This window comes from Haliotis rubra, unplaced genomic scaffold, assembly GCF_003918875.1.
Source record: "Haliotis rubra isolate DU_JTF1 unplaced genomic scaffold, ASM391887v1 Scf198, whole genome shotgun sequence".
NCBI lineage: Eukaryota > Metazoa > Mollusca > Gastropoda > Lepetellida > Haliotidae > Haliotis > Haliotis rubra.
In genome coordinates, this window is record NW_025765980.1 from 455,413 (window position 1) to 483,212 (window position 27,800).

Below are 27,800 nucleotides of genomic sequence, written 5' to 3' on the forward strand. Positions count from 1 at the left end.
CACACCACCCTTTGTCTGCAGAGGTCACACACCACCCTTTGTCTGCAGAGGTCACACACCACCGTTTGTCTGCAGAGGTCACACACCACCCTTTGTCTGCAGAGGTCACACACCACCCTTTGTCTGCAGAGGTCACACACCACCGTTTGACTGCAGAGGTCACACACCACCCTTTGTCTGCAGAGGTCACACACCACCGCTTGACTGGAGAGGTCACACACCCTTTTGTCTGCAGAGGTCACACACCACCGCCTGACTGGAGAGGTCACACACCACCGCTTTGACTGGAGAGGTCACACCCTTTGACTGGAGAAGTCACACACTTGCCTCTGCAGAGGTCACACACCACCGCTTGACTGAGAGGTCACACACCACCAGTTTGACTGGAGAGGTCACACACCACCCTTTGTCTGCAGAGGTCACACACCACCCTTCGACTGCAGAGGTCACACACCACCATTTGACTGGAGAGGTCACACACCACCCTTTGTCTGCAGAGGTCACACACCACCCTTCGTCTGCAGAGGTCACACACCACCGTTTGACTGCAGAGGTCACATGCCACCCTTTGAATAGGTCACACACCACCGTTTGACTGGAGAGGTCACATACCACCCTTTGTCTGCAGAGGTCACACACCACCATTTGACTGGAGAGGTCACACACCACCCTTCGTCTGCAGAGGTCACACACCACCGTTTGACTGCAGAGGTCATACACCACCCTTTGAATAGGTCACACACTACCGTTTCACTTGAGAGGTCACAAACCACCCTTGTCTGCAGAGGTCACACACCACCCTTGTCTGCAGAGGTCACACACCACCCTCGTCTGCAGAAGTCACACACTACTCTAGGTATACAGAGAGCATCCACTATCCTGTCTACAGAGATAGCACAGTGTGCTAGGTTGCAGAGATTGCATGCTTGCTGGGCCTACAGTTTAACCTAAGTCAGCAAAGGTGTCAAACAAGGTATACAGACAGCATCCACTACCCTAGCTCTGCAAAACCACATGCTCACCTTCGTCTGCAGTCAGCATTAACAACATAAGACGAACGCTGATCAAACTCTATCCAGAGAGTGTTGACAAAAGTAGACCTATCCACATCACCCACTCTCCTATGTCAGTGGAGAGCTTTGACAAGACTAGATCTGCACAGATAACACTGTCCTGTGGTAAGCTGAGCCTGTCTCTCCCTGTCACTGTTTGGTATCATATGTAAATGTATAGCTTGGCCCTGGTGCAGGGTTGTCTGCCCAGCTGCTGCTTTGGGGTCATCCATCTGGTATATTGTGGTTTTGAGCTGCATTATTTTCACCGGATTTTGTTTATCTTATATTTGCTTGGACTAATCTAAGTTTAAACAGAACAGATTTATTTCCTGAAAATACAACATAAAATCATTCTATATTAAGATAATGAAAACAAAGCAAGGTTCGATTAAATGAACAAAAACACCAGTAAAAACTGACAGTTACATGAGACACAAAACTGGGAATCGAACCCTAACTGACTGACAAACCGATAATGCAAAGCCTGGGACAAACAAGGGCGGACAACTCTCGACGCCGCCTTCACAAGCGGAAGTGGGATTTGTTTATAAAGAAAGGTGTTTACGAGTTGTCATGTGAACCCACTTTATACCGCTGTCCGTGCTGGGGAACATGTGCAGACGACATGCAGTGGCGATAATGGAAGCACAGATTTGGCTACAAGAGAAAGATCGCCTCCAGAGTTAACCCGCGGGGCACGTGGGACGATTATGCACGTAATTGACTTAGGAAGAACGCTATTGCCCCAACTCAATCTACAATTCCCACTGAAAAAGCACTCTGTGAACGAAATCTATCACGTCTAGACGTTTCTTGGACAATATACGCTCTCGGGGAACAAAGTTTGTTTTGCATGTGATCGGCACCTCGGACAATGACCTTTGTATGAGATAAAGGATCCGCGTCACGTCGATAACCAGTGGACCATCACCTGTCGTTGGTTTGGAACCACCGTGTGTTGTCATTGATACCAGCCCAAGAGTAGCAGGAGCAGTGCTGTGTGATTCCTCGACAGGACATTTACAGAAAGATTATCAACTGAACAATGACAATGGGCAGATCAAGTTCAGACACTGTTAAAAACAGACTTTCCTCCACGTCTTCCCACCAGAAAGATGCATATAGTATCCTGGATATTGAGATCGACCAGGGTATGCCCCAGACTTGCAGTTCTGGCCTCTGTGATATCAGTTCTAAAGACATTCCATTGTACAAGTACAACGAAATACCAGACTTCCTTCAAGGGAATCCATTTGTTGTCGAAGGTTACAGAGTGTCCCTTCCATTCAGTCTGTGTCTGAAGAGGTAATATATTATTCCCTGATTTTGAAATAACATGTTTGTTTTAATCTGTATTTTAAAACAGTTTTGTCGGAAAATATTTTCTCCTGCTTCATGTCATACCTGTGTTTTAGGTAAATGTATAATTACAAGGGTGGGAAGTCAGATGACACATGATGATGAACTGCCTTCCTTCTTAATGTCTTTTGATGTGTTAAAACTTTTGGTATGTGACAGAATATATAGTAGAGGTTGAATATATTGCACACATTTGTATCAACTCTAAATAACAAAATGGGATATTCTGCATGTGAATAATGATTTATCTTTTAAGAGATTATTTGATAAGTGACCGTTCATAATTTATGGCTTTTTTTTTTCTTTTTTGTTTTTCTTTTTGGGGGTGGGGGTGGGGTGGTGGAAAGGAGAAGAGGAGAATGATGTTTTTTGGGGGGCACTAATTTTGTTCTGGGAGCTGGGGTTCATAAATTTTGTACACATGTACTAGGGGTGGTGGTAATCAATTTTGTACATGAAAATATTTTAAAATTATGCTTGGGGATTGATTTTTTACATGACATGCAGGGGGGTCACTCATTTTGTACATAAATTTTAGGGGAGGTCATTCACCTTGTACATGCTTCTCCATAAAAATCATCATCATCAAATGTAATTTGTGCAGTTTCTAAATAAAGCAAAAACAACAACAGAGAACCAAATGTTTTTTCATTATACTTATCTGCAACTATAAACTGAATAGGAAAATCTAAAAAATGACGCTAACCAATTTTTTTCGATGAATGGTCATTTGTATCGAACCAATCATCAATTGTGAGATTTCAACCAATTCCCAACTATAGTGCCAGTGACTATTACTTTGATGTTTTATTTTTAATTATATCAGTACATCATCCATACTAAGAACTTAGCGGTACATTGCATTGGCGGATCCAGAGGTGGGGTTCGAACCCTTCCCTTTTGAAAATGACTTAAGACCACATTGAAGTTAATGTTTTGCATTGGCAGAGCCGGGGAGGGGTTCAGTGGGTTCGAACCCCCTGAAATCCCCCCACCCCATCCCTTTGAAAAGTCATGGATCCGCCTCTGCATTGATATTCTCCGAAATCAGTATTCTTTTTTCCGCCTAATATGAAAACCTTTCTCTGCCATACAGACCCTGAAACAATTATGCCCCATTTCAGCCCATGCAAGTCTAGAATATGTGTCAGGAATAGATTACCACTGATTCAATAAGATAGTGTGTGGGATTCTTTTTACCATATTTAATTAATATAGTTCAGGAACCATTTTAAAATGTGTTCATTTCAGAGACTAGATGTTAGTCTATGAAAACAAGTGTTTTGCCTGATGCCTTTGTCACAGAAAGGCAATATAATACAATAAGTCAACACAACACACAAGTGGAAATAGCAAATACCAAATTGGTTCTTACAAATACAGAGGTAAACCCTGCGCAGTTAACAATACTGTATGTCATATATGTGAGCTACTAATTAAGATTTAATGAACTGCTTTCAGTGTATAGCAGGAGGTCGTTATTTGCTGTGTCAGCTGTGGTTTCAATGAGCATTAACGATGCTTCTGTTCAATGATTCAGTGGTATGTCAGAATAGCAATACTGAACTTGTAATTGGTTGTATTGATTAATGTGTTACAGACGGTTGTATCAGTAATAAACATTAACAGGAAGAGTGATGTCAAAATTAACATTGCAATAGATATATTGTGGAATAATGCTATTCCTAGGTCATAAGACTAAACCTGATTTAATAGAAGAAAATAACACAGGCTCAGACGTCACCTTCTGATTTTATGAAACAAAATCAAACTTTTCCAAAGGGGAGGTACCTAAAAATAAACAGCTCCCTCAAATAATCCAAAGCCAAAGCAACGTAAAACACAACTTTGCAGATTCTGATACCTTTCGGTATGGACTTACCGAAACAAAGCGTCAAAAATGCAAATTCAACTTATAAAGTTGAAAAATAACGCGATGAAAAAAAACGCGCGAAATCGGAGTTCAAACGTTTCACTAATTTTCCCCAGACTTTTCTGGGGAATACGGGTTTCAACAGCTGGGCTCGCTCATACCATGTCGCGCAGTGAAATAGGTTCGCGCAACTTGGGCGGGCTGTCTGGTGAATACTTTCGGTGAAGGCTTTGGTGTGAGCTATTTTCATAATGTTTTGTTGATATCTCACAGTAGAGCTTTTTATATGTTATGACAGTAAATAAACTGTTTATATAATTTCATTTGTCTATTTCACCACCGTTCTTCTTACCGAGTCACTTTCTCAGTTCGATGCTTAAAAGCAATGTCATTATTTAAGCGTTGACACAATTTCTAACTGTGATATAGATATGTAGCTGTCACAGACAAAACTCAATGTCTTGTTTATTGACACCTGTGTGTCTGCCTGCCTGTCTGCTAATGACAATATTCAATACACAACTGCGATCACTGACCACATGCAATTTGAACTTAACACCAATCAGGCTATACACCATAAACAAAAGCATTGATTTATGGCCCGAGTTAGGTCTCTGTCACATTATGTAATTACACAGACAGGCAGGTGTGATACTTGAACACATGACATGTTATGATGTCTGTTGATTGCAAAATGTTATACACAAAAATGAGCATGTATTTACAAAACCCAACATCTCTATATATACACACACAATGAGCGTGAAGGCGGCATCTGCTAATGAACCAGCCGTTACACTTGAGTGCACACCCACCCCCTCTGACTGGGTTCGGTATCCCGGCTGCTTCGTTTCTTGGGAGGTAAACCCAAGTACAAAATATTGCACTTTTGATTTGCGATTATACGCTTATAATTTTGTTTATTTGTTTTTTCATAATCAGCAATGCATATTATATGTCATGAAGAAGTGATAATTGTGTTTTAATTATGTTTGATTTTTTGGTTGCATGTGACCTTTAAACCCGGCAAAACCAAAACCCATAACCCCTCGAAATAATCCTAATAAATAGAATACATTTCAAGCGGGGGTTACGGGCAGAACTTTTACCCTTATGAGGACAAAACTATACAGCTTGAACAATTTGCAGTGTTATAAAGTCAATATATATATAACATATACACCTAACTCACCACTGTCTGGCAATGGGTTGGCAGCTGCATAACAGTCAATACTTAGTCACAGGATAACTGCCTTATCCTACAAATGGTAAACAAGGATGTCGAGTAAGCATCATGCCATAGACAATCAAATTAAAGGACATGTACAATAACCTTTCCACATGTAATCACTCAGTCTTACTCTACATGCTTAATGTATTCACACATGTAATTATATGATATCTAAGCAGTGATTTATTGTTAGCTTTGAATATAGATTTAGTTAAGAATGAATGATATAACTTCATGAATTGAAAGACAAGTTCTACTAGTTTCAAAGTTGGTCGAATATCTAAACCAGGGATTTACAGGACGTGAATTCCTGCGTCATATACACATAAAAATTGATAATGGACGCAACAAAATTTAATAGCCCATCCACAGAGACGCAGAGAAAGTCAATGAAGTAACAATAAGTTATCTATGTAATCACTCAGTCTTACTCTACATGCATAATGTATTCACACATGTAATTATATGATATCTAAGCAGTGATTTATTGTTAGCTTTGAATATAGATTTAGTTAAGAATGAATGATATAACTTCATGAATTGAAAGACAAGTTCTACTAGTTTCAAAGTTGGTCGAATATCTAAACCAGGGATTTACAGGACGTGAATTCCTGCGTCATATACACATAAAAATTGATAATGGACGCAACAAAATTTAATAGCCCATCCACAGAGACATGAGAGAAAGTCAATGAAGTAACAATAAGTTATCTATGTAATCACTCAGTCTTACTCTACATGCATAATGTATTCACACATGTAATTATATGATATCTAAGCAGTGATTTATTGTTAGCTTTGAATATAGATTTAGTTAAGAATGAATGATATAACTTCATGAATTGAAAGACAAGTTCTACTAGTTTCAAAGTTGGTCGAATATCTAAACCAGGGATTTACAGGACGTGAATTCCTGCGTCATATACACATAAAAATTGATAATGGACGCAACAAAATTTAATAGCCCATCCACAGAGACGCAGAAAAAGTCAATGAAGTAACAATAAGTTATCTCTGAGTTTGGTACTAGCAGGGTTATGGTGTCATTTGCAATTTATTTACGGTAACAATGTGATAATCATGATACACAATATATTAAAAGTAACTGAATTACAACAATATTACAACATAGTATTAATAATAATATTTCAGTCTCTGGGACCCCCATTTTGTAGTCCAGGGCCTCGTTTCACAAAGCTCTCGTAAGACTAAGATCTCGTAACTTTTCTCGTAGCATTCGTACCTCCCATACTGTAACATTGACTTACGATAGTCTTACGCGCTACGAGAGCTTTGTGAAACGGGGCCCAGGACCCTTGAAATCTAAGAGTATTGAGTCCCCGGAACCCTCAAATACAGGACTCAAGGAAAATCCCTGCTAAACATATTAATATACTTGTATACCATTTGTGAACGACTAGTTTATAACACACTTATTTGCAAGTTAATTTGTAAGTTAACCACAAAATATATGTTATCAATGCATTCCCCTTATTGTATCTAAATCATCACACACATATCTACAAGTACACATATATGAGTGACCTGTGACGATCTAGGTCAGAATTGGTCTTCAGCATAAGATCGTAAGTCATTAGATGCGAACAACAGGATCGGGTGGTCAGACTCATTGACTTGGTTGACACATGTCATCGTATCCTAATAACATTGAATGATGCTCATGAGTGTTGATCACTGGATTGTCTGGTAAAGACTCTATTATTTACAGACCGCCACTATGTAGCAGGAATATTGCCGAGCACAGTGGTAAACAACAGACAAACATAAATAAGTATGAACCAAACACTAACCTCACATATACAGAAATCCACACCTACTTTGTCCCCAAGATATCCACACCTACTTTGTCCCCAAGATATCCACACCTACTTTGTCCCCAAGAAATCCACACCTACTTTGTCCCCAAGATATCCACACCTACTTTGTCCCCAAGATATCCACACCTACTTTGTCCCCAAGATATCCACACCTAGAAACACCTCTTTGTCACACCTACTTTGTCCCCAAGAAATCCACACCTACTTTGTCCCCAAGATATCCACACCCTACTTTGTCCCCAAGAAATTTGTCCCCAAGATATCCACACCTACTTTGTCCCCAAGTCCCACACTTTGTCCCCAAGATATCCACACCTCCAAGATATCACACCTACTTTGTCCCCAAGAAATCCACACCTACTTTGTCCCCACTTTGTCCCCAAGAAATCCACCTACTTTGTCCCCAAGAAATCCACACCTACTTTGTCCCCCAACCTACCTACTTTGAAGATCCACACCTACTTTGTCCCCTCAAGAAATCCACACCTACTTTGTCCCCAAGAAATCCACACCTACTTTGTCCCCAAGATATCCACACCTACTTTGTCCCCAAGATATCCACACCTACTTTGTCCCCAAGAAATCCACACCTACTTTGTCCCCAAGAAATCCACACCTACTTTGTCCCCAAGATATCCACACCTACTTTTGTCCCCTCAAGAAATCTTTTGTCCCCAAGAAATATCCACACCCTACTTTGTCCCCAAGATATCCACACCTACTTTGTCCCCAAGAAATCCACACCTACTTTGTCCCCAAGATATCCACACCTACTTTGTCCCCAAGAAATCCACACCTACTTTGTCCCCAAGAAATTTGTCCCCAAGAATCTCCCTTTGTCCCCAAGAAATCCACACCTAAGTCCCCAAGAAATCCACACCTACCTTGTCCCCAAGATATCCACACCTACTTTGTCCCCAAGATATCCACACTACTACTTTGTCCCCTTTGTCCCCAAGAAATCCACACCTACTTTGTCCCCAAGAAATCCACACCTACTTTGTCCCCAAGATATCCACACCTACTTTGTCCCCAAGATCCACACCTACTACACCTACTTTGTCCCCAAGATATCCACACCTACTTTGTCCCTCAAAGAAATCCACACCTTTTGTCCCCAAGATATCCACACCTACTTTGTCCCCAAGATCCATCCACCACCTACTTTGTCCCCAAGAAATCCATACCACACCTACTTTGTCCCCAAGATATCCACACCTACCACACCTACTTTGTCCCCAAGATAAATCCACACCTACTTTGTCCCCAAGAAATCCACACCTACTTTGTCCCCAAGAAATCCACACCTACTTTGTCCCCAAGAAATCCACACCTACTTTGTCCCCAAGAAATCCACACCTACTTTGTCCCCAAGAAATGCAAAACTATTTGCTAAGCCACACCTACTTTGTCCCCAAGTACTACTTTTTGAATGATATGGACACAGCCGACTGGTATCCAAGGTTGTATCTGACCAACTGCTTGATCAAACAAAGCTGATCTGTAGGAAAGTGGACTTACATAATAACAAGATATAAAAGGACAAACAAAGCAATGTGCTTGGCATTAGAGTGAAAATGGCTGTTGTCAAGTTAGTAGTTATATAAGTGCTGGGGTGAATCCATGTTACTTTCTGTGTACTGTTCAAGTGATATAGCTTGAAACAGGCACTTGCTGAGACAGAAACTAGACAATTGAAATATCATGCTATAATATGTACAAACCAGTCATAAAATCGTTTCTGAATATCCATGTGCATATTGTGAATCATAACGCGTAGTTAAGCAAGGGTTCAATATTTGTACATATTCACCTGTAACTGTATGTTTGTCTGTGTATGTGTGGTTTCATACAATAGACATCGTCACAAGATATTGTGGTCAAAAGATACATTTTACAGTGTTTCCGTTCTTCAGTATATACCTGAAAATCGCCAGTAAAATTCATAGGGGACCAGTAAATTGAAAGCCAGACAGACACTGTGTCTGGTAAATAATCATGTATTAAAATAAAAAAAATCATGGGTAAGCAAAATCAGAGTCTTGGCTTTGATTTCATGGTCGCAAAAATTGTTATGTTTCGGAAATACCCAGGCTAAAAATAACTTTAAATTGAGTACTTACAGTATGGTAATAGGATATGACCGGCAAATTTAATTCATGACCGGTAAAATTTTAGGTCGCCAGACAGTGTCCGATAAATAATTAAGTCAGTGGAAACACTGCATTTTCAAAGTCAATAGCCTAGTATGTGCTCCGTAATAATCCTCCTTTTCTTTCCCAGCTTGTTCCTCTGGAGCAATGAGACAATCAACATCTGGTCACATCTACTTGGGTTCTTCATATTCCTGCTGCTGATGCTCTACGACAACATCATCGTCATTCCCTCCTACAGAGGCACCCTCTCAGACCACATTGTTGTCACTGTGGGCCTTCTCTGCTATCAGGTGCTCAACATCGTCTTGCTGGCAAATACCAACTAGATTCATTTTAAAGAGAGACCACAATTCTTTTAGAAAACAACCCATCTTCTGACTGTTTACAGTTATCAGTCTTCAGTTTGTCCCTATACACTGTCTCTATGAATACAGGCCTGTGACCTCCTCTTTGTGATGCAGTAGATATGTGTGTCTGATTTCAAGCTTTGTAATTTAGTAGCTGTAGTAATCTGAAAGACCTGTGAAGATCGGGTTAGAATTGGTATTCTGTAACCCATGTTTGTCGTAAGAGCCAACTAACAGGATCAGGGTGGTCAGGCTTGCTGGCTTGGTTGACACATGTCATAGTATCCCAACTGCGTAGTTCAATGCTCATGCTGTTGATCACTGGATTGTCTGGTCCAGACTTGATTATTTACAGACTGATGTCATATAGCTAAAATATTGCTGAGTGCGGTATTTAACAACAAGCCAACCAAACCAAATAATTTGTATTTATAACCTAACATAACCATGTGTCTTGTGTGTTGTAGTTCTGTATGCTGTGTTCCACGGGCTTCCATGTGTTCTGCTGCCACTCAGCCCGCGCCAGCAAGAGGTGGTTGGCGGTCGACCTGACCGGGATATCCGTTGGCATTATCGGCTGTTATCTACCAGCTGTACATTATGCATTCTATTGTTTGTCTGTAAGTAGTCCCCACTGTGTAGAGTTATCAGACTGTGTCTACCTAGTTAGTTGAGATTATAGATCATAAGTGATCTCAGTCAGTTGGTCATGTTGGGTGAGTGCTTGTGGAAAGTTGATTAGTTAATGTAGAGTACAGATGAACTCATTTAGACATGTATGGAAGGGTTGTAGAGCGTTGATGAACTCATGTAGAGTGACATAGATGGAGTGATTGTAGGGGATTGATTCAACACCACTAGAAGTGTATGTAGGGGGATGAATCAACACCACTTGAACTGTATGTAAAGGGTTGAATGAACACCACTAGAAGTGTATGTAGGGGGTTGATTCAACACCACTTGAACTGTATGTAAAGGGTTGAATGAACACCACTTGAACTGTATGTCAAGGGTTGAATGAACACCACTAGAAGTGTATGTAAGGGGTTCAATGAACACCACTAGAAGTGTATGTAAAGGGTTGAATGAACACCACTTGAACTGTATGTAAAGGGTTGAATGAACGCCACTTGAACTGTATGTAAAGGGTTGAATGAACACCACTAGAACTGTATGTAAAGGGTTGAATGAACACCACTAGAACTGTATGTAAAAGGTTGAATGAACACCACTTGAACTGTATGTAAGGGGTTGAATGAACACCACTAGAAATGTATGTAGGGGGTTGAATCAACACCACTTGAACTGTATGTAAAGGGTTGAATGAACACCACTAGAAGTGTATGTAGGGGGATGAATGAACACCACTTGAACTGTATGTAAAGGGTTGTATGTACACCACTTGAACTGTATGTAAAGGGTTGTATGTACACCACTTGAACTGTATGTAAAGGGTTATGTATGTACACCACTAGAAGTGTATGTAAAGGGTTGAATGAACACCACTAGAAGTGTATGTAAAGGGTTGAATGAACACCACTTGAACTGTATGTAAAGGGTTGAATGAACACCACTAGAACTGTATGTAAAGGGTTGAATGAACACCACTTGAACTGTATGTAAAGGGTTGAAGTGTATGTAAAGGGTTGAATGAACACCACTTGAACTGTATGTAAAGGGTTGAATGAACACCACTTGAACTGTATGTAAAGGGTTGAATGAACACCACTAGAACTGTATGTAAAGGGTTGAATGAACACCACTTGAACTGTATGTAAAGGGTTGAATGAACACCACTTGAACTGTATGTAAAGGGTTGAATGAACACCACTAGAACTGTATGTAAAGGGTTGAATGAACACCACTAGAACTGTATGTAAAGGGTTGAATGAACACCACTTGAACTGTATGTCAAGGGTTGAATGTACACCACTAGAACTGTATGTAAAGGGTTGTATGTACACCACTTGAACTGTATGTAAAGGGTTGAATGTACACCACTAGAACTGTATGTAAAGGGTTGAATGTGCACCACTAGAACTGTATGTAAAGGGTTGTATGTACACCACTTGAACTGTATGTAAAGGGTTGAATGTACACCACTAGAAGTGTATGTAAAGGGTTGTATGTACACCACTTGAACTGTATGTAAAGGGTTGTATGTACACCACTAGAACTGTATGTAAAGGGTTGAATGAACACCACTAGAAGTGTATGTAGGGGGTTGAATGTACACCACTTGAACTGTATGTAAAGGGTTGTATGTACACCACTTGAACTGTATGTAAAGTGTTGAATGAACACCACTAGAAGTGTATGTAGGAGGTTGAATGTACATCACTAGAAGTGTATGTAAAGGGTTATATGTACACCACTTGAACTGTATGTAAAGGGTTGAATGAACACCACTTGAACTGTATGTAAAGGGTTGAATGAACACCACTAGAAGTGTATGTAGGGGGTTGAATGTACACCACTAGAATTGTATGTAAAGGGTTATATGTACACCACTTGAACTGTATGTAAAGGGTTGAATGAACACCACTAGAACTGTATGTAAAGGGTTGAATGTACACCACTTGAACTGTATGTAAAGGGTTGAATGTACACCACTTGAACTGTATGTAAGGGGTTGAATGAACACCACTAGAACTGTATGTAGGGGGTTGAATGTACACCACTAGAAGTGTATGTAAAGGGTTATATGTACACCACTTGAACTGTATGTAAAGGGTTGAATGAACACCACTTGAACTGTATGTAAAGGGTTGAATGTACACCACTAGAACTGTATGTAAAGGGTTGAATGTACACCACTTGAACTGTATGTAAAGGGTTGAATGTACACCACTAGAACTGTATGTAAAGGGTTGAATGAACACCACTAGAAGTGTATGTAAAGGGTTGAATGTACACCACTAGAACTGTATGTAAAGGGTTGAATGAACACCACAAGAAGTGTATGTAGGGGTTGAATGTACACCACTAGAACTGTATGTAAAGGGTTGAATGTACACCACTAGAACTGTATGTAAAGGGTTGAATGAACACCACTAGAAGTGTATGTACACACCACTAGAAGTGTATGTAAAGGGTTGTATGTACACCACTAAAACTGTATGTAAAGGGTTGAATGTACACCACTAGAACTGTATGTAAAGGGTTGAATGAACACCACTAGAAGTGTATGTAGGGGTTGAATGAACACCACTAGAAGTGTATGTAAAGGGTTGAATGAACACCACTAGAAGTGTATGTAAAGGGTTGTATGTACACCACTTGAACTGTATGTAAAGGGTTGAATGTACACCACTAGAACTGTATGTCAAGGGTTGAATGAACACCACTAGAAGTGTATGTAGTGTATTTATCAAGGCAGGATGTACTGACAGGAGTATATAGGTTACTGGAGTAGAATGACGTGGACAGTGCACAGTGACAACAGTTCACCTGATTTAGTAGGACAATAACATGATAACATGTAGATATAGACCATCAGTAAATATAGGGCAAAAGTAACTGATCATATCAATTCAGTGACAACTGGAAACTGATAAAGTTACAATGATATAGACCATATGGCTTTATCAGCTGATCAATCTTGAGTGAGTGAGTATGGTTTTATGCCACTTTGAGCAGTATTCAAGCAATACCATGGCGGTTGACACCAGAAATGGTCTTCACATATTGTACCCATGTGGGGAATCGTACCGGGATCTTCGGCGTGACAAGCGACCACTTTAACCATGGAGTTACCCCACGGCCCCTGATGAGTCTCTAAAATGTCTTCACTGCAAACTACTTGTCACTGACAGCTATTTACATCTGCTATTTTCTTTGAAAAGGGTTAACACCTAAGTTTTCTTTCATTTCCTACAGATATGGAATTGCAATAACATAATATTTTATCATAAGTTGTCTAAATTACACAATATTTCAAAAAATGCAAATCTATAATTTTATAAACATGATAAATGAAACACAAACTTTGTACTCAAAGAAACTCATAGAAATGCACAGAAATTTTGTTTTGATTTTATTTTAGCTCATTGAAGGGCATTTAGAAGTGATGAAGTTTGAGGCAAACATTTGTTTTATTTCAACTTCTTATGGTGGTGTTATCTAGTCATCATCTCCATTAAACAAGACGGTCCCGAACTACAAGCGTTCATAGCGCTATGACATTCGTAAGCTTATGGTAAATTATAGATATGACAGGTTGTAACTTTATGAACTGATTGTGGATTGGGATCCAGTTGGCGTTCAATCATCAGATACAATTCGAATCATTTTGAGTTCAGCACCTGAAGACCATTACAGTGTAAAAGTAAGTGGATTAAAACAAATTGGTGAGAAATAGGAATTTTGGGAGGTTGAGAGGCTGATATGTTGTGTTTACAGATATGACAGGATCAGAATATTTGAGGGATGGCGAGATATTCATATGATCCTAATTTTCAGATATCCTGGGATATTTATGTGATTATTATTTTCAGATATGGAGGGACATATATCTGATCATAATCACTTTGCTGGCTGTTGGGACGATCTGTGTTCAGCTCCATCCTCGCTACTTTTCCCACGCCTGGTTTTACCCCCGTATGGCCATCTACTTCTTCCTTGCTGCATATGGAGTCATTCCCACAATCCACTGGGTCTACCTCAGTGGCGGCCTTGGAACCAAGGTCGTGCAGGTCAGTGTCAAGGTCGGATACCACAAAAATTGTATAAGACCAAATCAATTATTTATTTACTTGGTCTAGTAATCTGATGACTCATAAATATTGAGGTGTGAAAAATATACAAGTGAAACACAATTTTTGGAGAGTTCTGAAGTTTGAAACTATATCTGACAGTAGGTGTGATAAGCAAAACTCCAATGAAAACATGTTCCCTGAGCATCGGGAGATAAATCTGTAACAATCTGTGTCGTTAGTGAGGTTGTCGTTGTTTCAGCTCTTTGTGCCAAAGGTCATCACGATGTATGTGTTGGGAGCATCAGCGTTCTGCTTCTTCCTGTCAAAGTTTCCGGAACGAATGTTTCCAGGTAAGAATCTTATGCCTAATATTAACTGGTGAAGGGCGTTGAGGTAGGTATCAACGATCATCTGATGCTTTATCCTTCCCTGCTAAGCACTTCACTAAAGGCTCAGGGCATGGGTGCCTGTCCTTTGTCTGAATGAAATTAATGAATTTGAGTTAGCACATCCGTACAAGTTTCATCAGTTGACTTGTATTATCAAGTGCAATTGTATTCCAGACTGTCATGCATTAAGCATTGTATCACTCAAATACAACTTTTACTCCCAGTCTTTCTGGCTCCATCATAAGTCAAACATTGTATCAACAAAGTCAATCGTGCACTCACAGATACTCACAGATCGAATATTGTAGCACCAAAGTCAATTTTGAACATCAAATCTATTGTAAGTCAAGCATTGTATCAACAAAGTCAGATGTTTGGGTAATAAATTTGCTTGGAGTTGTCAAAACAGAGATAAAGAATATGTTTGTAAATCTCCATATATTTTGCTCACTTTACTGAAACAGTCGAATTAGTAACTGAATCTTACAGTAGAGTCTGAAAGGTCCAGAGGTAAGTCCAGCTTCTTATCAAACTGATACAATCTGCACGACGATCTCCCTCATTGACCCAGCTGCTTATCAGGCTTTTTGTTCTTTATTTCAGGCATATTTGATTTCCTTGGTTCAAGTCACCAGTGGTGGCATTGCATTGTAGTGTGTGCGTATCTGTGGTGGCACCACTCAGGCCAGGATATAATGCTGTATAGGACTACACATGAGTGCTCAGTCTGACCTTCACCTTCACCTTGAACCTTTGAACCTTGACCTTCAAGAGTCCAACCAATCCCCTTGCTTGATACAGACAGCTGCATAACATCTTCATCAGTTACATGCATAATAAGGGCATATACACTTTTATGGTTGTTTTTAACACAATGTTTTATCAGGGATAGCTTTCCTAAAGTTGCATAATTGTTTTATCATCATAACCATCCTGTTTTTGTCTTTGTTTTATTGTGTTGTTTTTGTAAGAGTAAAATAGTTTTAGGTCGATTTTATAACTAAAGCTGTCATTGTGATATTACTGTAAATATATCAAGGTGATAGAATAGAAAATACAGTTTTGCATGTGTGTGAATGATTGGCACCATTGATGCTGTCTGATGGTAGTTTTGTATCACCTGGGCTACAATTAAGATGAACGTAGGCAAGCAATTAGCTGTAGATTTCAAAGAATCTCATTACTGCTTCTTCAGCTAGATAGATCTACCTGGTGGGTGTATATCATTAAATACAGGGGTTAACTCCCATACACCATTAATATGGTCCTTTGTAGGCACTGTACATGTACGTTTGGTCAAATAATGTTGCAGCATAAAACTCTACGCACTCACTCACCCAACCTAGCACCAAGCTTGGCTGATCAGAATCTGTTGTAAATCTTTGACAGGTGTAATGCACTGGTTCAGATGTATGGAATAAAGTAGCAATGTGCTCTCCCATGATGCCTCATCAAGGAGAGGAGACATGGGTGGCCCATTTAGGTGCTTCAACTCATCACAGAGAGTTGCCTCCCTTTGGTATGTCAGCATCCTCTGATTCTCCAATCACATCTTGGAAGGCAGAGGGGTATCCTGGTGGTTAAGGTGTTTGCTTGTCACGCCAAAGACCAGGTTCATTTCCCACATGGGTACAATGTGTAGCCCATTTCAGGACCCATTTCTGCCCTGCTATGATATAGCTGGAATATCACTGAAACTAGCATAAAACCCAACTCACTCTCTCAATCAAATGCCAGATTTGAATATGTGAGTTGATGCTCAACCAGTTCACACTGGTTTGCTTGGCCTAGATTATTTATGGGCTGCGGTGATAGAGCAGTAATATTGTAGATTGTGGTATAAAACATCATCCCCTCACTCACTCCACTCAGCCAGACAGTGTACTAAGAGGTGCTTGTTGTTTCAGGTTTGTTTGATTACATTGGGTCCAGTCATCAATGCTGGCATTCCCTCATTCTCTGTGCCTTTCTGTACTGGCACGAGACTGGCTGGGACTTTATTGTGTATCGGAGGTATATCTGTGAGGTCGTATCACATCCTTGACTATCAAGTGTATCATTGCTCTGTATGTATATATATATGGAATATATCGATTAACATCCTCGATAAACAAGGACATGGTAACCATGGTGACATGCTTGCAATCCTTGATTCTCAAGTGTATCAAGTGTATTATCATGTGTATAATTGCTCTGTATATATATGGAATATATGGATTAACATCCTCGATAAACAAGGACATGGTAACCATGGTGACATGCTTGCAATCCTTGATTCTCAAGTGTATCCTAGCTCCATTTGTTTTTGTAGCTGTGTAGAATCTATGGATATTTCACACTGGGTAAACAAGGATGTAGTAACCATGGTAACTCTGTGAGGAAAATTTGATTGAGTAAGGGCATCTTTGTGACTCACTGCTGTTTCCAGAAACATTCCTCGGGCTTCAGTTGGAATGGAGAATATTACTTTGATAAGTGCTTGCCAATGGGTTGTTTGTCGGCATGCAAAATTTAATATTGTAATATTGGGAGGTTGGAGGGGTGTGTGGTCGGAATTAAGGGTGGTCAATTTCATAAAACATATCTTTCTTTTATCTTTATTTCTATCAAGGCATTACATACATCCAGGGAGCCTGTTTTTCTGGAACACTCATTTTTAATCAAAATAAGACCAGTACCTTTAGACGCTGGTGATGCTGTGCAATCACCGATAACAAAAGTTTGTTGTGGATACAATTTTGATTATATGTTTTGTAATAAGCTGCTGCATGACAACCACATCACAACCACAGAGACATCAACCACGTACATAAGCTGATGAATGACAACCACATCACAACCACAGAGACATCAACCATGTCCACTGCTGCATGACAACCACATACATAAGCTGCTGCATGACAACCACATCACAACCACAGGGACATCAACCATGTACATAAGCTGCTGCATGACAACCACATCACAACCACAGAGACATCAACCATGTACATAAGCTGCTGCATGACAACCACATCACAACCACAGAGACATCAACCACGTACATGTGCTGCATGACAACCACATGACAACCACAGAGACACAACCATGTCGCATAAGCTGCTGCATGACAACCACATCACAACCACAGAGACATCAACCATGTCCATAAGCTGCTGCATGCATGACAACCACATCACAACCACAGAGACATCAACCATGTATATAAGCTGCTGCATGACAACATCACATCACAACCACAGAGACATCAACCACGTACATAAGCTGCTGCATGACAACCACATCACAACCACAGAGACATCAACCACGTACATAAGCTGCTGCATGACAACCACATCACAACCACAGAGACATCAACCACGTACATAAGCTGCTGCATGACAACCACATCACAACCACAGAGACATCAACCACGTACATAAGCTGCTGCATGACAACCACATCACAACCACAGAGACATCAACCACGTACATAAGCTGCTGCATGACAACCACATCACAACCACAGAGACATCAACCACGTTCATAAGCTGCTGCATGACAACCACATCAAAACCACAGGACATCAACCACGCATATAAGCTGCTGCATGACAACCACATCACAACCACAGAGACATCAACCATGTCCATAAGCTGCTGCGCGACAACCACATCACAACCACAGGACATCAACCATGTCATAAGCTGCTGCATGACAACCACATCACAACCACAGAGACATCAACCACGTACATAAGCTGCTGCATGACAACCACATCACAACCACAGAGACATCAACCATGTCCATAAGCTGCTGCATGACAACCACATCACAACCACAGAGACATCAACCACGTACATAAGCTGCTGCATGACAACCACAGAGCACATCAACCCACGTACATAAGCTGCTGCATGACAACCACATCACAACCACAGAGACATCAACCATGTCCATAAGCTGCTGCATGACAACCACATCACAACCACAGAGACATCAACCACGTCCATAAGCTGCTGCATGACAACCACATCACAACCACAGGGACATCAACCACGTACATAAGCTGCTGCATGACAACCACATCACAACCACAGGAGACATCAACCATGTCCATAAGCTGCTGCATGACAACCACATCACAACCACAGAGACATCAACCATGTCCATAAGCTGCTGCATGACAACCACATCACAACCACAGAGGACATCAACCACGTACATAAGCTGCTGCATGACAACCACATCACAACCACAGGGACATCAACCACGCATATAAGCTGCTGCATGACAACCACATCACAACCACAGGACATCAACCATGTCCATAAGCTGCTGCATGACAACCACATCACAACCACAGAGACATCAACCATGTCCATAAGCTGCTGCATGACAACCACATCACAACCACAGGGACATCAACCATGTCCATAAGCTGCTGCATGACAACCACATCACAACCACAGGGACATCAACCACGTACATAAGCTGCTGCATGACAACCACATCACAACCACAGAGACATCAACCCATTGCATAAGCTGCTGCATGACAACCACATCACAACCACAGGGACATCAACCACATCACAACCACAGAGACATCAACCACAGAGACATCACCCGCGTTACATAAACTGCTGCATGACAACCACATCACAACCACAGGGACATCAACCACGTACATAAGCTGCTGCATGACAACCACATCACAACCACGTACATAAGCTGCTGCATGACAACCACATCACAACCACAGAGACATCAACCACGTACATAAGCTGCTGCATGACAACCACATCACAACCACAGAGACATCAACCACGTACATAAGCTGCTGTATGACAACCACATCACAACCACAGAGACATCGACCACGTGCATACATACATTCATACGTCCTGCCATAAAACTCTGGTTGATTCTGAAGCAGTTTAGGCCCTAACTCGGTTGCTGGGACTTTGTCAATGAGGTTCTGCGACCATTGCCAGGGTATTTGCTCATGCTATCAATCACTGGTTTGCTGGTCCCCAACTCTGTTTTTTTACAGACTACATTAATATAGCTGGAATGTCTCTCACTACACAAAACAACTCACTAACTCCTATCGATGGTAATGTTTTTCTACAGCAACTGAGTTGGATCACTGTAGAACATGAACCTTCATGTATCATTCCAGTGTAAGTCTGTGAATGTAACCTGTGAAGTACTGACTATTCCTGGTCTGTAGTCCCTGGTATAGTCCTTGTGCAATGCAATGCCACCACTTGCTGTCTGACTGTCATGTACTTCTTGAGAGCATATGTGGCCCCGTTGTCAAACATGTATTAAATTGCTGTTTAGAGTTGTGTCCCTTGGGTGAGCCAGACACCAGTTAGTTAGATTCCCAAGTTTTGTAATCATGTTGCATTGTGAGCGCCATATCAAGCCTGATGGGTTCACTGTAGAGGTGACATCTGATATCTGTATCACTTTAGGTTTTCCTCTTGGACATGTTTTGGTACATGTGGAATACTGTCATAGCAAACACATTCACCAGGTTTCCAGTTAGTTGGAGACACTGTTAAGTCAGTTGGCTTGAACTGTCTCCAGAATTTGTCAGTGTCAGTTGAAAAATAGGAATGGGTTTCTAAATTTTCCCTGAAATGAGTGAGTGAGTGAGTTTAGTTTTATGCTGCTTTTAGCAATACCATGGTGGGGGACACCAGAAATGGGCTTCACACATTGTACCCATGTGAGGAATCGAACCCGGGCCTTCGGCTTGATGAGCAAACACTTTAATCACTAGACTACCCCACCGCCCAAATTTTCCCTGGACTGTTCATACATATGTATGTATGTGTGTCTTACTTATTCCTTTATGTTTGTTGCTTAATGCATTCAGCAATACACCAGCTATATGATCGCAACCTGTATATGTAGCTGAGCGTGAACCATACAATCCACTGACTGATATGCATCCACCAAGTCAGAGTGTCTGACCACACTGTCACATGGTATATGTAGCTGAGTGTGAACCATACAATCCACTGACTGACATTGGGTTGTGATGATATGCATCCACCAAGTCGGAGTGTCTGACCACTCTGTCACAAGGTATAGACACTCTGACCACTCTGTCACAAGGTATATGTAGAACAATACATACAAGCTGCATAATGAAGGCAAACACATCTTCTGATTGTTTTGTATGTTATGCCAACATATAGGATTATTTGTGTGAGTGTTATTGATCTATTTATTGTTGATTTATTTATATTTTGTATTTGTGGTATATATGAAATACCGCTTTCTTACGATATATGCAATTATGAATGATTTACTCGAAAATAAAATCTGTTAAACAAACTGTAGTAAATGTTTGTTTTGTACAAGTTTTGACAAGCTGTGCCAGTCTGATGCTGATGCATCAACACAGCAAAACAAAATACATGTATAGGTAATACTGAAATGTGTGAAAACATTATGTGTATGTTCCATGTTTTCACATATCTTCAATGAAACCTGTTTTTAGGCACTCGTAATGTTAAAGTCATTAATAATGTTACATATACTGAGTCAAAAAAAGAAACTTCACATTCTTTCTTCAGGGCACTATAAAAGAACAAGAGATGGTAAGATGGTTAAATTGTTATTATTTCATTGCTGAGATCTGTGTGATGTACTCGATACACTGACAGTGCCATAATCAGTTCCATTAGGCTACACCGCCGTTCCAAAACATGGGTATACAGAATGTCAAGTCACAAGAATAAAAATGCGAAATTTCTCAGTTCAATATCGTGTATGGCTGCCCCACGCATTCACCACTGCCAAACACCGTCTCCTCATCGACTGCCTGATGCTTGTGAACACGTGGTTGGGGATTCTGCGCCATTGCTCTTGCAAGGCAGCGCCAAATTCCTGCAAATTCTGAGGTTGGTTCCTAAGACCACGAAGCCTCCTCCCAAGTGCATCCCAAACGTACTCTATTGGATTAAGGTCAGGGGACCTCGATGGCCAGTCCATGATGTTGATTCCATCGCTTTTAAGGACATTTCGTGGTCAACATCGCCAGCTATGCGGCCGAAAGCATTATCATGCTGGAACTGTAGACCTGGGCCATGAGCCGCCATGAAAGGAACGAGTTCAGGGGTGAGCACCTGGTCGCGGTAAGCAGCAGCTGTGAGGTTTCCACGGATGACCAGAAGTCGGGAATGGTTGTTCCCACAGAAAGCACCCCACACCATGCAACTTCCACCCCGAATCTGTCGACTTCCTGTACACAACATTGGGCATACCGTTCACGACGTTGTCTCCAGACTCTATGCCTGCCGTCCGCGAATCTGAGGGTAAACCTGGATTCATCGCTAAAGACGACTCGATTCCAGTCTCTCTGGGTCCATCGGAGGTGACGTTGCGCCCACAGCGACATTGACGTTGATGAAATGGTGTCAGTATTGGCCCACGATATGGATGTCGAGAATGGAGATTGGCAGCCCGCAACCGATTTCGAATGGTCTGTGAGGACAGTCGACCTCTAAACATCTCAGCCCTGGTTCGTGTAGCCGGCAGAAATCTGTCACGTAGGTGACGTGGGACGATTTGATGGTCTTCTGCTCATGACGTCACACGTGGATCTAATCCGACCTTGGGCGATCAGAAGTGGTGCCAGTTTGTTGTAGACGACCTCACAAGTCATACACAGTACGACGGCTGCATCCCATTGCTCTTGCGACGTCAATAACTGATCTTCCTGCTTGCAACATGCCAACGGCACGTTCACGTTGCACATTTGACAATCATGGCATTTCAAGTACCGTTAGAACTGTGGTTTAAAAGTGTTTTTCAATTCTTGAGGCCAATGCAAACACGTGCATATGAAGAAAACTTCGACGCGAAGATCACGTGATCGACTGCACGTGTGCAAAACCTGATTTGGCTCTAACGTCATTTGCACGACAGATGGATGGGTTTGAGTGGGTTTTGCTAACGTTTTTCTAGAGTCAAAAGATAGGGATCCCATTTCGGATACATAGATGTATCATCAGAGAAAAATTATTCATTATTTTTCAAATTACATTTTGTGAAGTTTCTTTTTTGACTCAGTATATATCGGAATATGTGATACAGTCCTAAGACTGATGCAGGAATCATGTCTGTTGTAACTACCAACAAGAAAACATCGTCTGGTTTGGACCCAGTATTGGAGCACATGCAACTATTGAAGACAAAACTACATGTAAATACTGCAGAAACATGGAATGCTAATTTCAACCAATATGTCAGTGCAGTGTGAGAATAAATACATGGCGGAATGATCTCAAGAGATCCTTAGGGTTCACACATCAAACACATGCATCTTTCATTTACAACTTCATCAACCAAAGTTAAGGAATTACCAGGCATGTTTATGGCGAACTGTAAGAGGACTTCGATACAGTTACACAGGCATCCTTATCTTATTGTACCCCATCTGTACCTCCAAATATATCAGAAACATCCACCCACTCACCAGTGTTTTAGTGTTTGTGAATGGAGTCACATACACACATGCACACAGAGAGAGATATACACACAGGTAGCGAAGATTATTAGTTGAAACAAAGTTCCAACTTCTAGGACTGAAAACATCATAGCCATGTATACAAGTGTTAACTCAGACTCACAATACACTTGAATGATATGTTAAACTGAAGCAAGTTATATAGCATACATAAATCCTTATTGCTGCATGGGGCTATGGATAATCACACACTCAAGAGATGATAATATGTTACCTAGTTAAACAACACACTACCAATTTTTGGTGTATTCTGTTATGTTCAACACATACAGTTTCTTGATGTAAGCCTACAGGCAATTACAGGCCCATCCGGCAGCCCTTTTAAAGGGTTCTGAAAGAGGGTCTTCTTACAGGTTCCTTGTTAAATGTTAAAATTGTGGTGTGTCAGCATGGAGTGAAGCCCAAGGTGATGCAGGTGTAGACATTAACCTCTGCAATGGAAGCTCAAGCACCGGCATAATGGTGACAAGCCTAGAAATATAATCCAACATACCGGCATTTTAGACCATGATTAGGATGGGTCCTGAGAGAGGACTTTCTTCATAGTGAATTGTGTTGTTTTAAAGACTGGGTCATTCCTTGTCTGAAGTCAGTGTTGCTGCTGGTAGAAGAGACCATATAATAAAATATATCTTGTCATATGGTCTCTCTGAGTAGTGAACAATTAAAAAGTTCAAGTGTACATACATATCGCCAGTAAACAGGGAGAGTTCGGTTAGAAATGATCTCCAGCAACCAACTGACTAGAGGGATGGAGTATGGGAGGACTGCTCACTTGGTTCATACATGATTGTACTCCAGCAACCAACTGACTAGAGGGATGGAGTATGGGAGGACTGCTCACTTGGTTCATACATGATTGTACTCCAGCAACCAACTGACTAGAGGGATGGAGTATGGGAGGACTGCTCACTTGGTTCATGCATGGTTGTACTCCAGCAACCAACTGACTAGAGGGATGGAGTATGGGAGGACTGCTCACTTGGTTCATGCATCATTGTACTCCAGTAATGTAGATGTTGTGTCATATACATGAATTAAGGTTGGATTCATTAGACAACAAACATAACACAACATTTAATAGAAATTATTATAAGACCAAGTGAAATTGGTCAAGAACAGCAAGATTAAACTGGAGACGTCTTGGCAGGTTTGATGTTGTGGAACTGGAATGAAACATTTCACTTTTTGCCAGAAATCACATAAACTTTCCCACAGGTGTGGAAGTAGCAAATGTATGACCTTTCATTGTAGAAAGGCCTCTTCAGATGTTTGAGCGATGATCAGCTGAAGCAATTAATGTAAAGATACTATAAGTTGTATGCTTCTCTCGAGGGTAATACAGTCTGATGTACGCCTCTTTGTAGCAGTGTCACCTGAGCCGGCAGGGTTTAACCATTTTTAAAGCAGTTTTAAGCTTGTCAGAATATGTTTCACTGAAATTCAGTTGAGAGACATACTCCATTTTGTTTACATGTCATATGGTCAGTAGCAATCTTCAAAATACCCCCAAAATAAAATTATATTTTGCACATTTAACATGGCAGTAAGATTTAACCGCTCAGGTGACACTGCTACAAAAAAGACCAAAGTCCGTGGATGTAGTAGTTGTGAGCGAAACAGCCAACCAGAGAGCCGGAAGGTTGCGGTTAGTTCGATCCTTGGCCGAATCGCGGTTACTATTTTACCAAACCTTCATTAAAATATGGTAATTTGTTGGTCCCTGCCTGGCTTTAACAGCATTAATGGGTACAACAAGGACTGGTCGGCTCGGAGTCAGTATAATGTGTCTGAGTGGGGTATTCATTCTTCACTGCGGCATGGTATCTCAGTGGGCTAGCACTATAAAACCAGCCTAAGTCTGGGCTAGTACAAGCAGCCGCACATACACATACACACGCATGCACGTTGTCATATGAGCGAAATATTCTCAAGCACGACGTAAAACCCAATTTCACCTCACCTTCACCTCACCTGCTACAAAAAGGCATACATCAGACCGTATTACCCTCGAGAGAAGCATACAACTTATAGTATTCCTATATAAGGTCGATGATACAACACATATGTATGTCTGTATTACGATAAACCTGGGTTAGAATTGATCTTCAGTAACCCATGCATGTCATAAGAGGCAACTAACAGGATCGGGTGGTCAGGTTCACTGGTTGGGTTGACACATGTCATTGTATCCCAATTACGTACATCGATGCCCATGCTGTTGATCACAGGATTGTCTGGTCCAGACTTGTTTATTTACAGACCACCACCATATAGCTGGAATATTGCTGAGTGAGGTGTTGAAGAACAACCAAACCTGTATCACGATACGTCATGGACATAAAATATATTTCCACTTATACTGGGGTGAAAAAGTGAATATGACAACAGATTTAAAGTGTTAAATGAATCTGTTCAAGAATGAGATTATAGGTTCTCTATGATTTCCCACTGACTCTAAGGAACATAACATTCACATCGTCCTGTAGTCTGCATGTTTCTAATCTACAATATCCATTCTTCAATCTATGTAACTATATACTATATGATTCCAGGTTGTGATTCTAAATTACCAACGTAAGAAATATATATATATATATATGGGTGTCATGAAACATATTATTTATGTTATTATATGCCAAGGGTGTCATGAAGAATACATTGGACAAACGGAGTGCTTGAGGGACAGAATGCACGTCCATAAACAACAGATTAAGGACCCCAAAACAAGATGCATCCCCTTAAGCGCTCACATCGACAAATGCGCAGCAGGAAAGGAAATAAAGTTTAAAATATTCCCTTTCTATAAAATGAATACTGCTGACGCCATGAAAACTATAAAGCTAAAGAAAACTTTTTCATTAAAGAATTGTGTCCATCGTTAAATAGGTAACGCAATGTGTCTGAATTATACTTGTTTTCATTGTGCTACTAGTACTGTCAATTTAAAGCTGCCAATGTGATGTCATGGCACAACATTTGTATACAGTTGCATTGTGGCGTTGAAAAGTGGCGTCATAACAGAAGCTTCTGTATATATGTACAACTGTTGGAGAAGATCCGGTATTCTCATCACTTTCTTTATATATATCAAGATATGAATTGTGTTCATAGTATCAGGCATATATATGGTAGTGTGAATATATCGTTACACCTCTGGAAGAAATATGAATTTTGCCAGATCAGTTGGTTGGCCTCTGTATTTGGTTGGTTAGTTTGTTGTTTAACACCTCCCTTAGCAATATTCCAGCTATATGTCAACGGTCTGTAATTAATCAAGTCTGGACCACACAATCCAGTGATCAACAGTATATATGAGCATTGATCCACGGAACTGGGATACGATGACATGTGTGAACCAAGTCAGCGAGCCTGATCCCGTTAATCGTAGCATGGGCTGCTGAAGACCAATTCGTACCCAGATCTTTATGGATCATTGAGCTCCGTGAAGCCTTGCTTCTTGCTGTTCTGTGCACACTCACACATTGAAAGCCATTGTTTTCTGTTGCAGGTCACCTGGACTATGTCGGTTCAAGTCATCAGTGCTGGCACACTCTTATACTTGCCGCGTTCGTGTACTGGAGGTTCGCAGCAAATGCCTTCCTAGTTATACGAGTGCAGGATCAGTGCCTCTGATGTCACCTCTCCACTGACCTTGTCCCTGACCTTGACCTCCTCACAAGGACATCGTACATGACAAGGGAACTTCTTGATTGTTTCAGTATAGAGCTTTACACATTGTTATTTTTGTGGTTGTTTTATAGTATATGAAGACAATGCATTTATTTGTATAAGATTTACACTGTTGCTTTTTTGGTGCAGCTGCATAATTATTTACTGTGGAATAATAGAATTACTTGTTTAATCAAAGAATACATATCTGGTGATTCCATCCTCTGGTTATATCTACACTCTGAGGGAGCAACCATTTCAAGTATTTCTGTTTTAATATGGAGAAGTCCTCGTAAGTGTGTCACTTGAGCCCAATCCATTTGTTTATTTGCAACAAAAAATATCATTCTAAAAACTATAATGAAGCCCCTGTTTTGCTGAATTTGTTTTACATGCACCTTGCTTTATAGGGTATGAAATATTGTGCCCATTTCTTTCAAACCATATTAAGGTGTCAAATAATTACTCTTAATTATTGATATTTTCATTTAAGGCCAGACCAATTTTATTTCTTGTTTTACGGATCCTCCGGTCGTTTTTTTTCAAGAATAAGAACAAAAATAAAACTGAATTTCCCCCGCTCAAAAAATAAATGATGTTTTATTGGCCAAAAATGTAAACTTACTATCAATTTTGTTTAGATTGTTTTTATTGC

At 40.7% G+C, this 27,800-nt stretch overlaps 1 protein-coding gene across 2 annotated transcripts; it reads left to right on the forward strand.

Moving 5' to 3' along the window:
* Nucleotides 1-1,582: 1,582 nt before the first annotated feature.
* Nucleotides 1,583-27,700, forward strand: LOC124275070 (progestin and adipoQ receptor family member 3-like). 2 transcript variants are annotated; one of them, XM_046710545.1, is made up of 6 exons: nucleotides 1,583-2,360; nucleotides 9,640-9,802; nucleotides 10,327-10,479; nucleotides 14,356-14,553; nucleotides 14,816-14,906; nucleotides 26,985-27,700. In XM_046710545.1, exons 1-6 carry the CDS (start codon nucleotides 2,101-2,103, stop codon nucleotides 27,107-27,109), a joined length of 990 nt encoding a protein of 329 aa, XP_046566501.1. In that variant the 5' UTR covers nucleotides 1,583-2,100; the 3' UTR covers nucleotides 27,110-27,700. The 2 variants fall into 2 exon arrangements, with proteins under 2 accessions (XP_046566501.1, XP_046566500.1); XM_046710544.1 differs by lacking the exon at nucleotides 26,985-27,700 and adding an exon at nucleotides 15,549-16,979.
* The last annotated feature ends 100 nt before the right edge of the window (nucleotides 27,701-27,800 follow it).

Bases quoted from the DNA above. Each gene is read 5' to 3' on its own strand.
- LOC124275070 (XM_046710544.1), top strand. From the start codon at position 2,101: ATGACAATGGGCAGATCAAGTTCAGACACTGTTAAAAACAGACTTTCC. The intron at 2,361-9,639 runs GTAATATATTAT...TTTCTTTCCCAG, and splicing joins TTCAGTCTGTGTCTGAAGAG to CTTGTTCCTCTGGAGCAATG. The intron at 14,907-15,548 runs GTAAGAATCTTA...TCTTTATTTCAG, and splicing joins TCCGGAACGAATGTTTCCAG to GCATATTTGATTTCCTTGGT.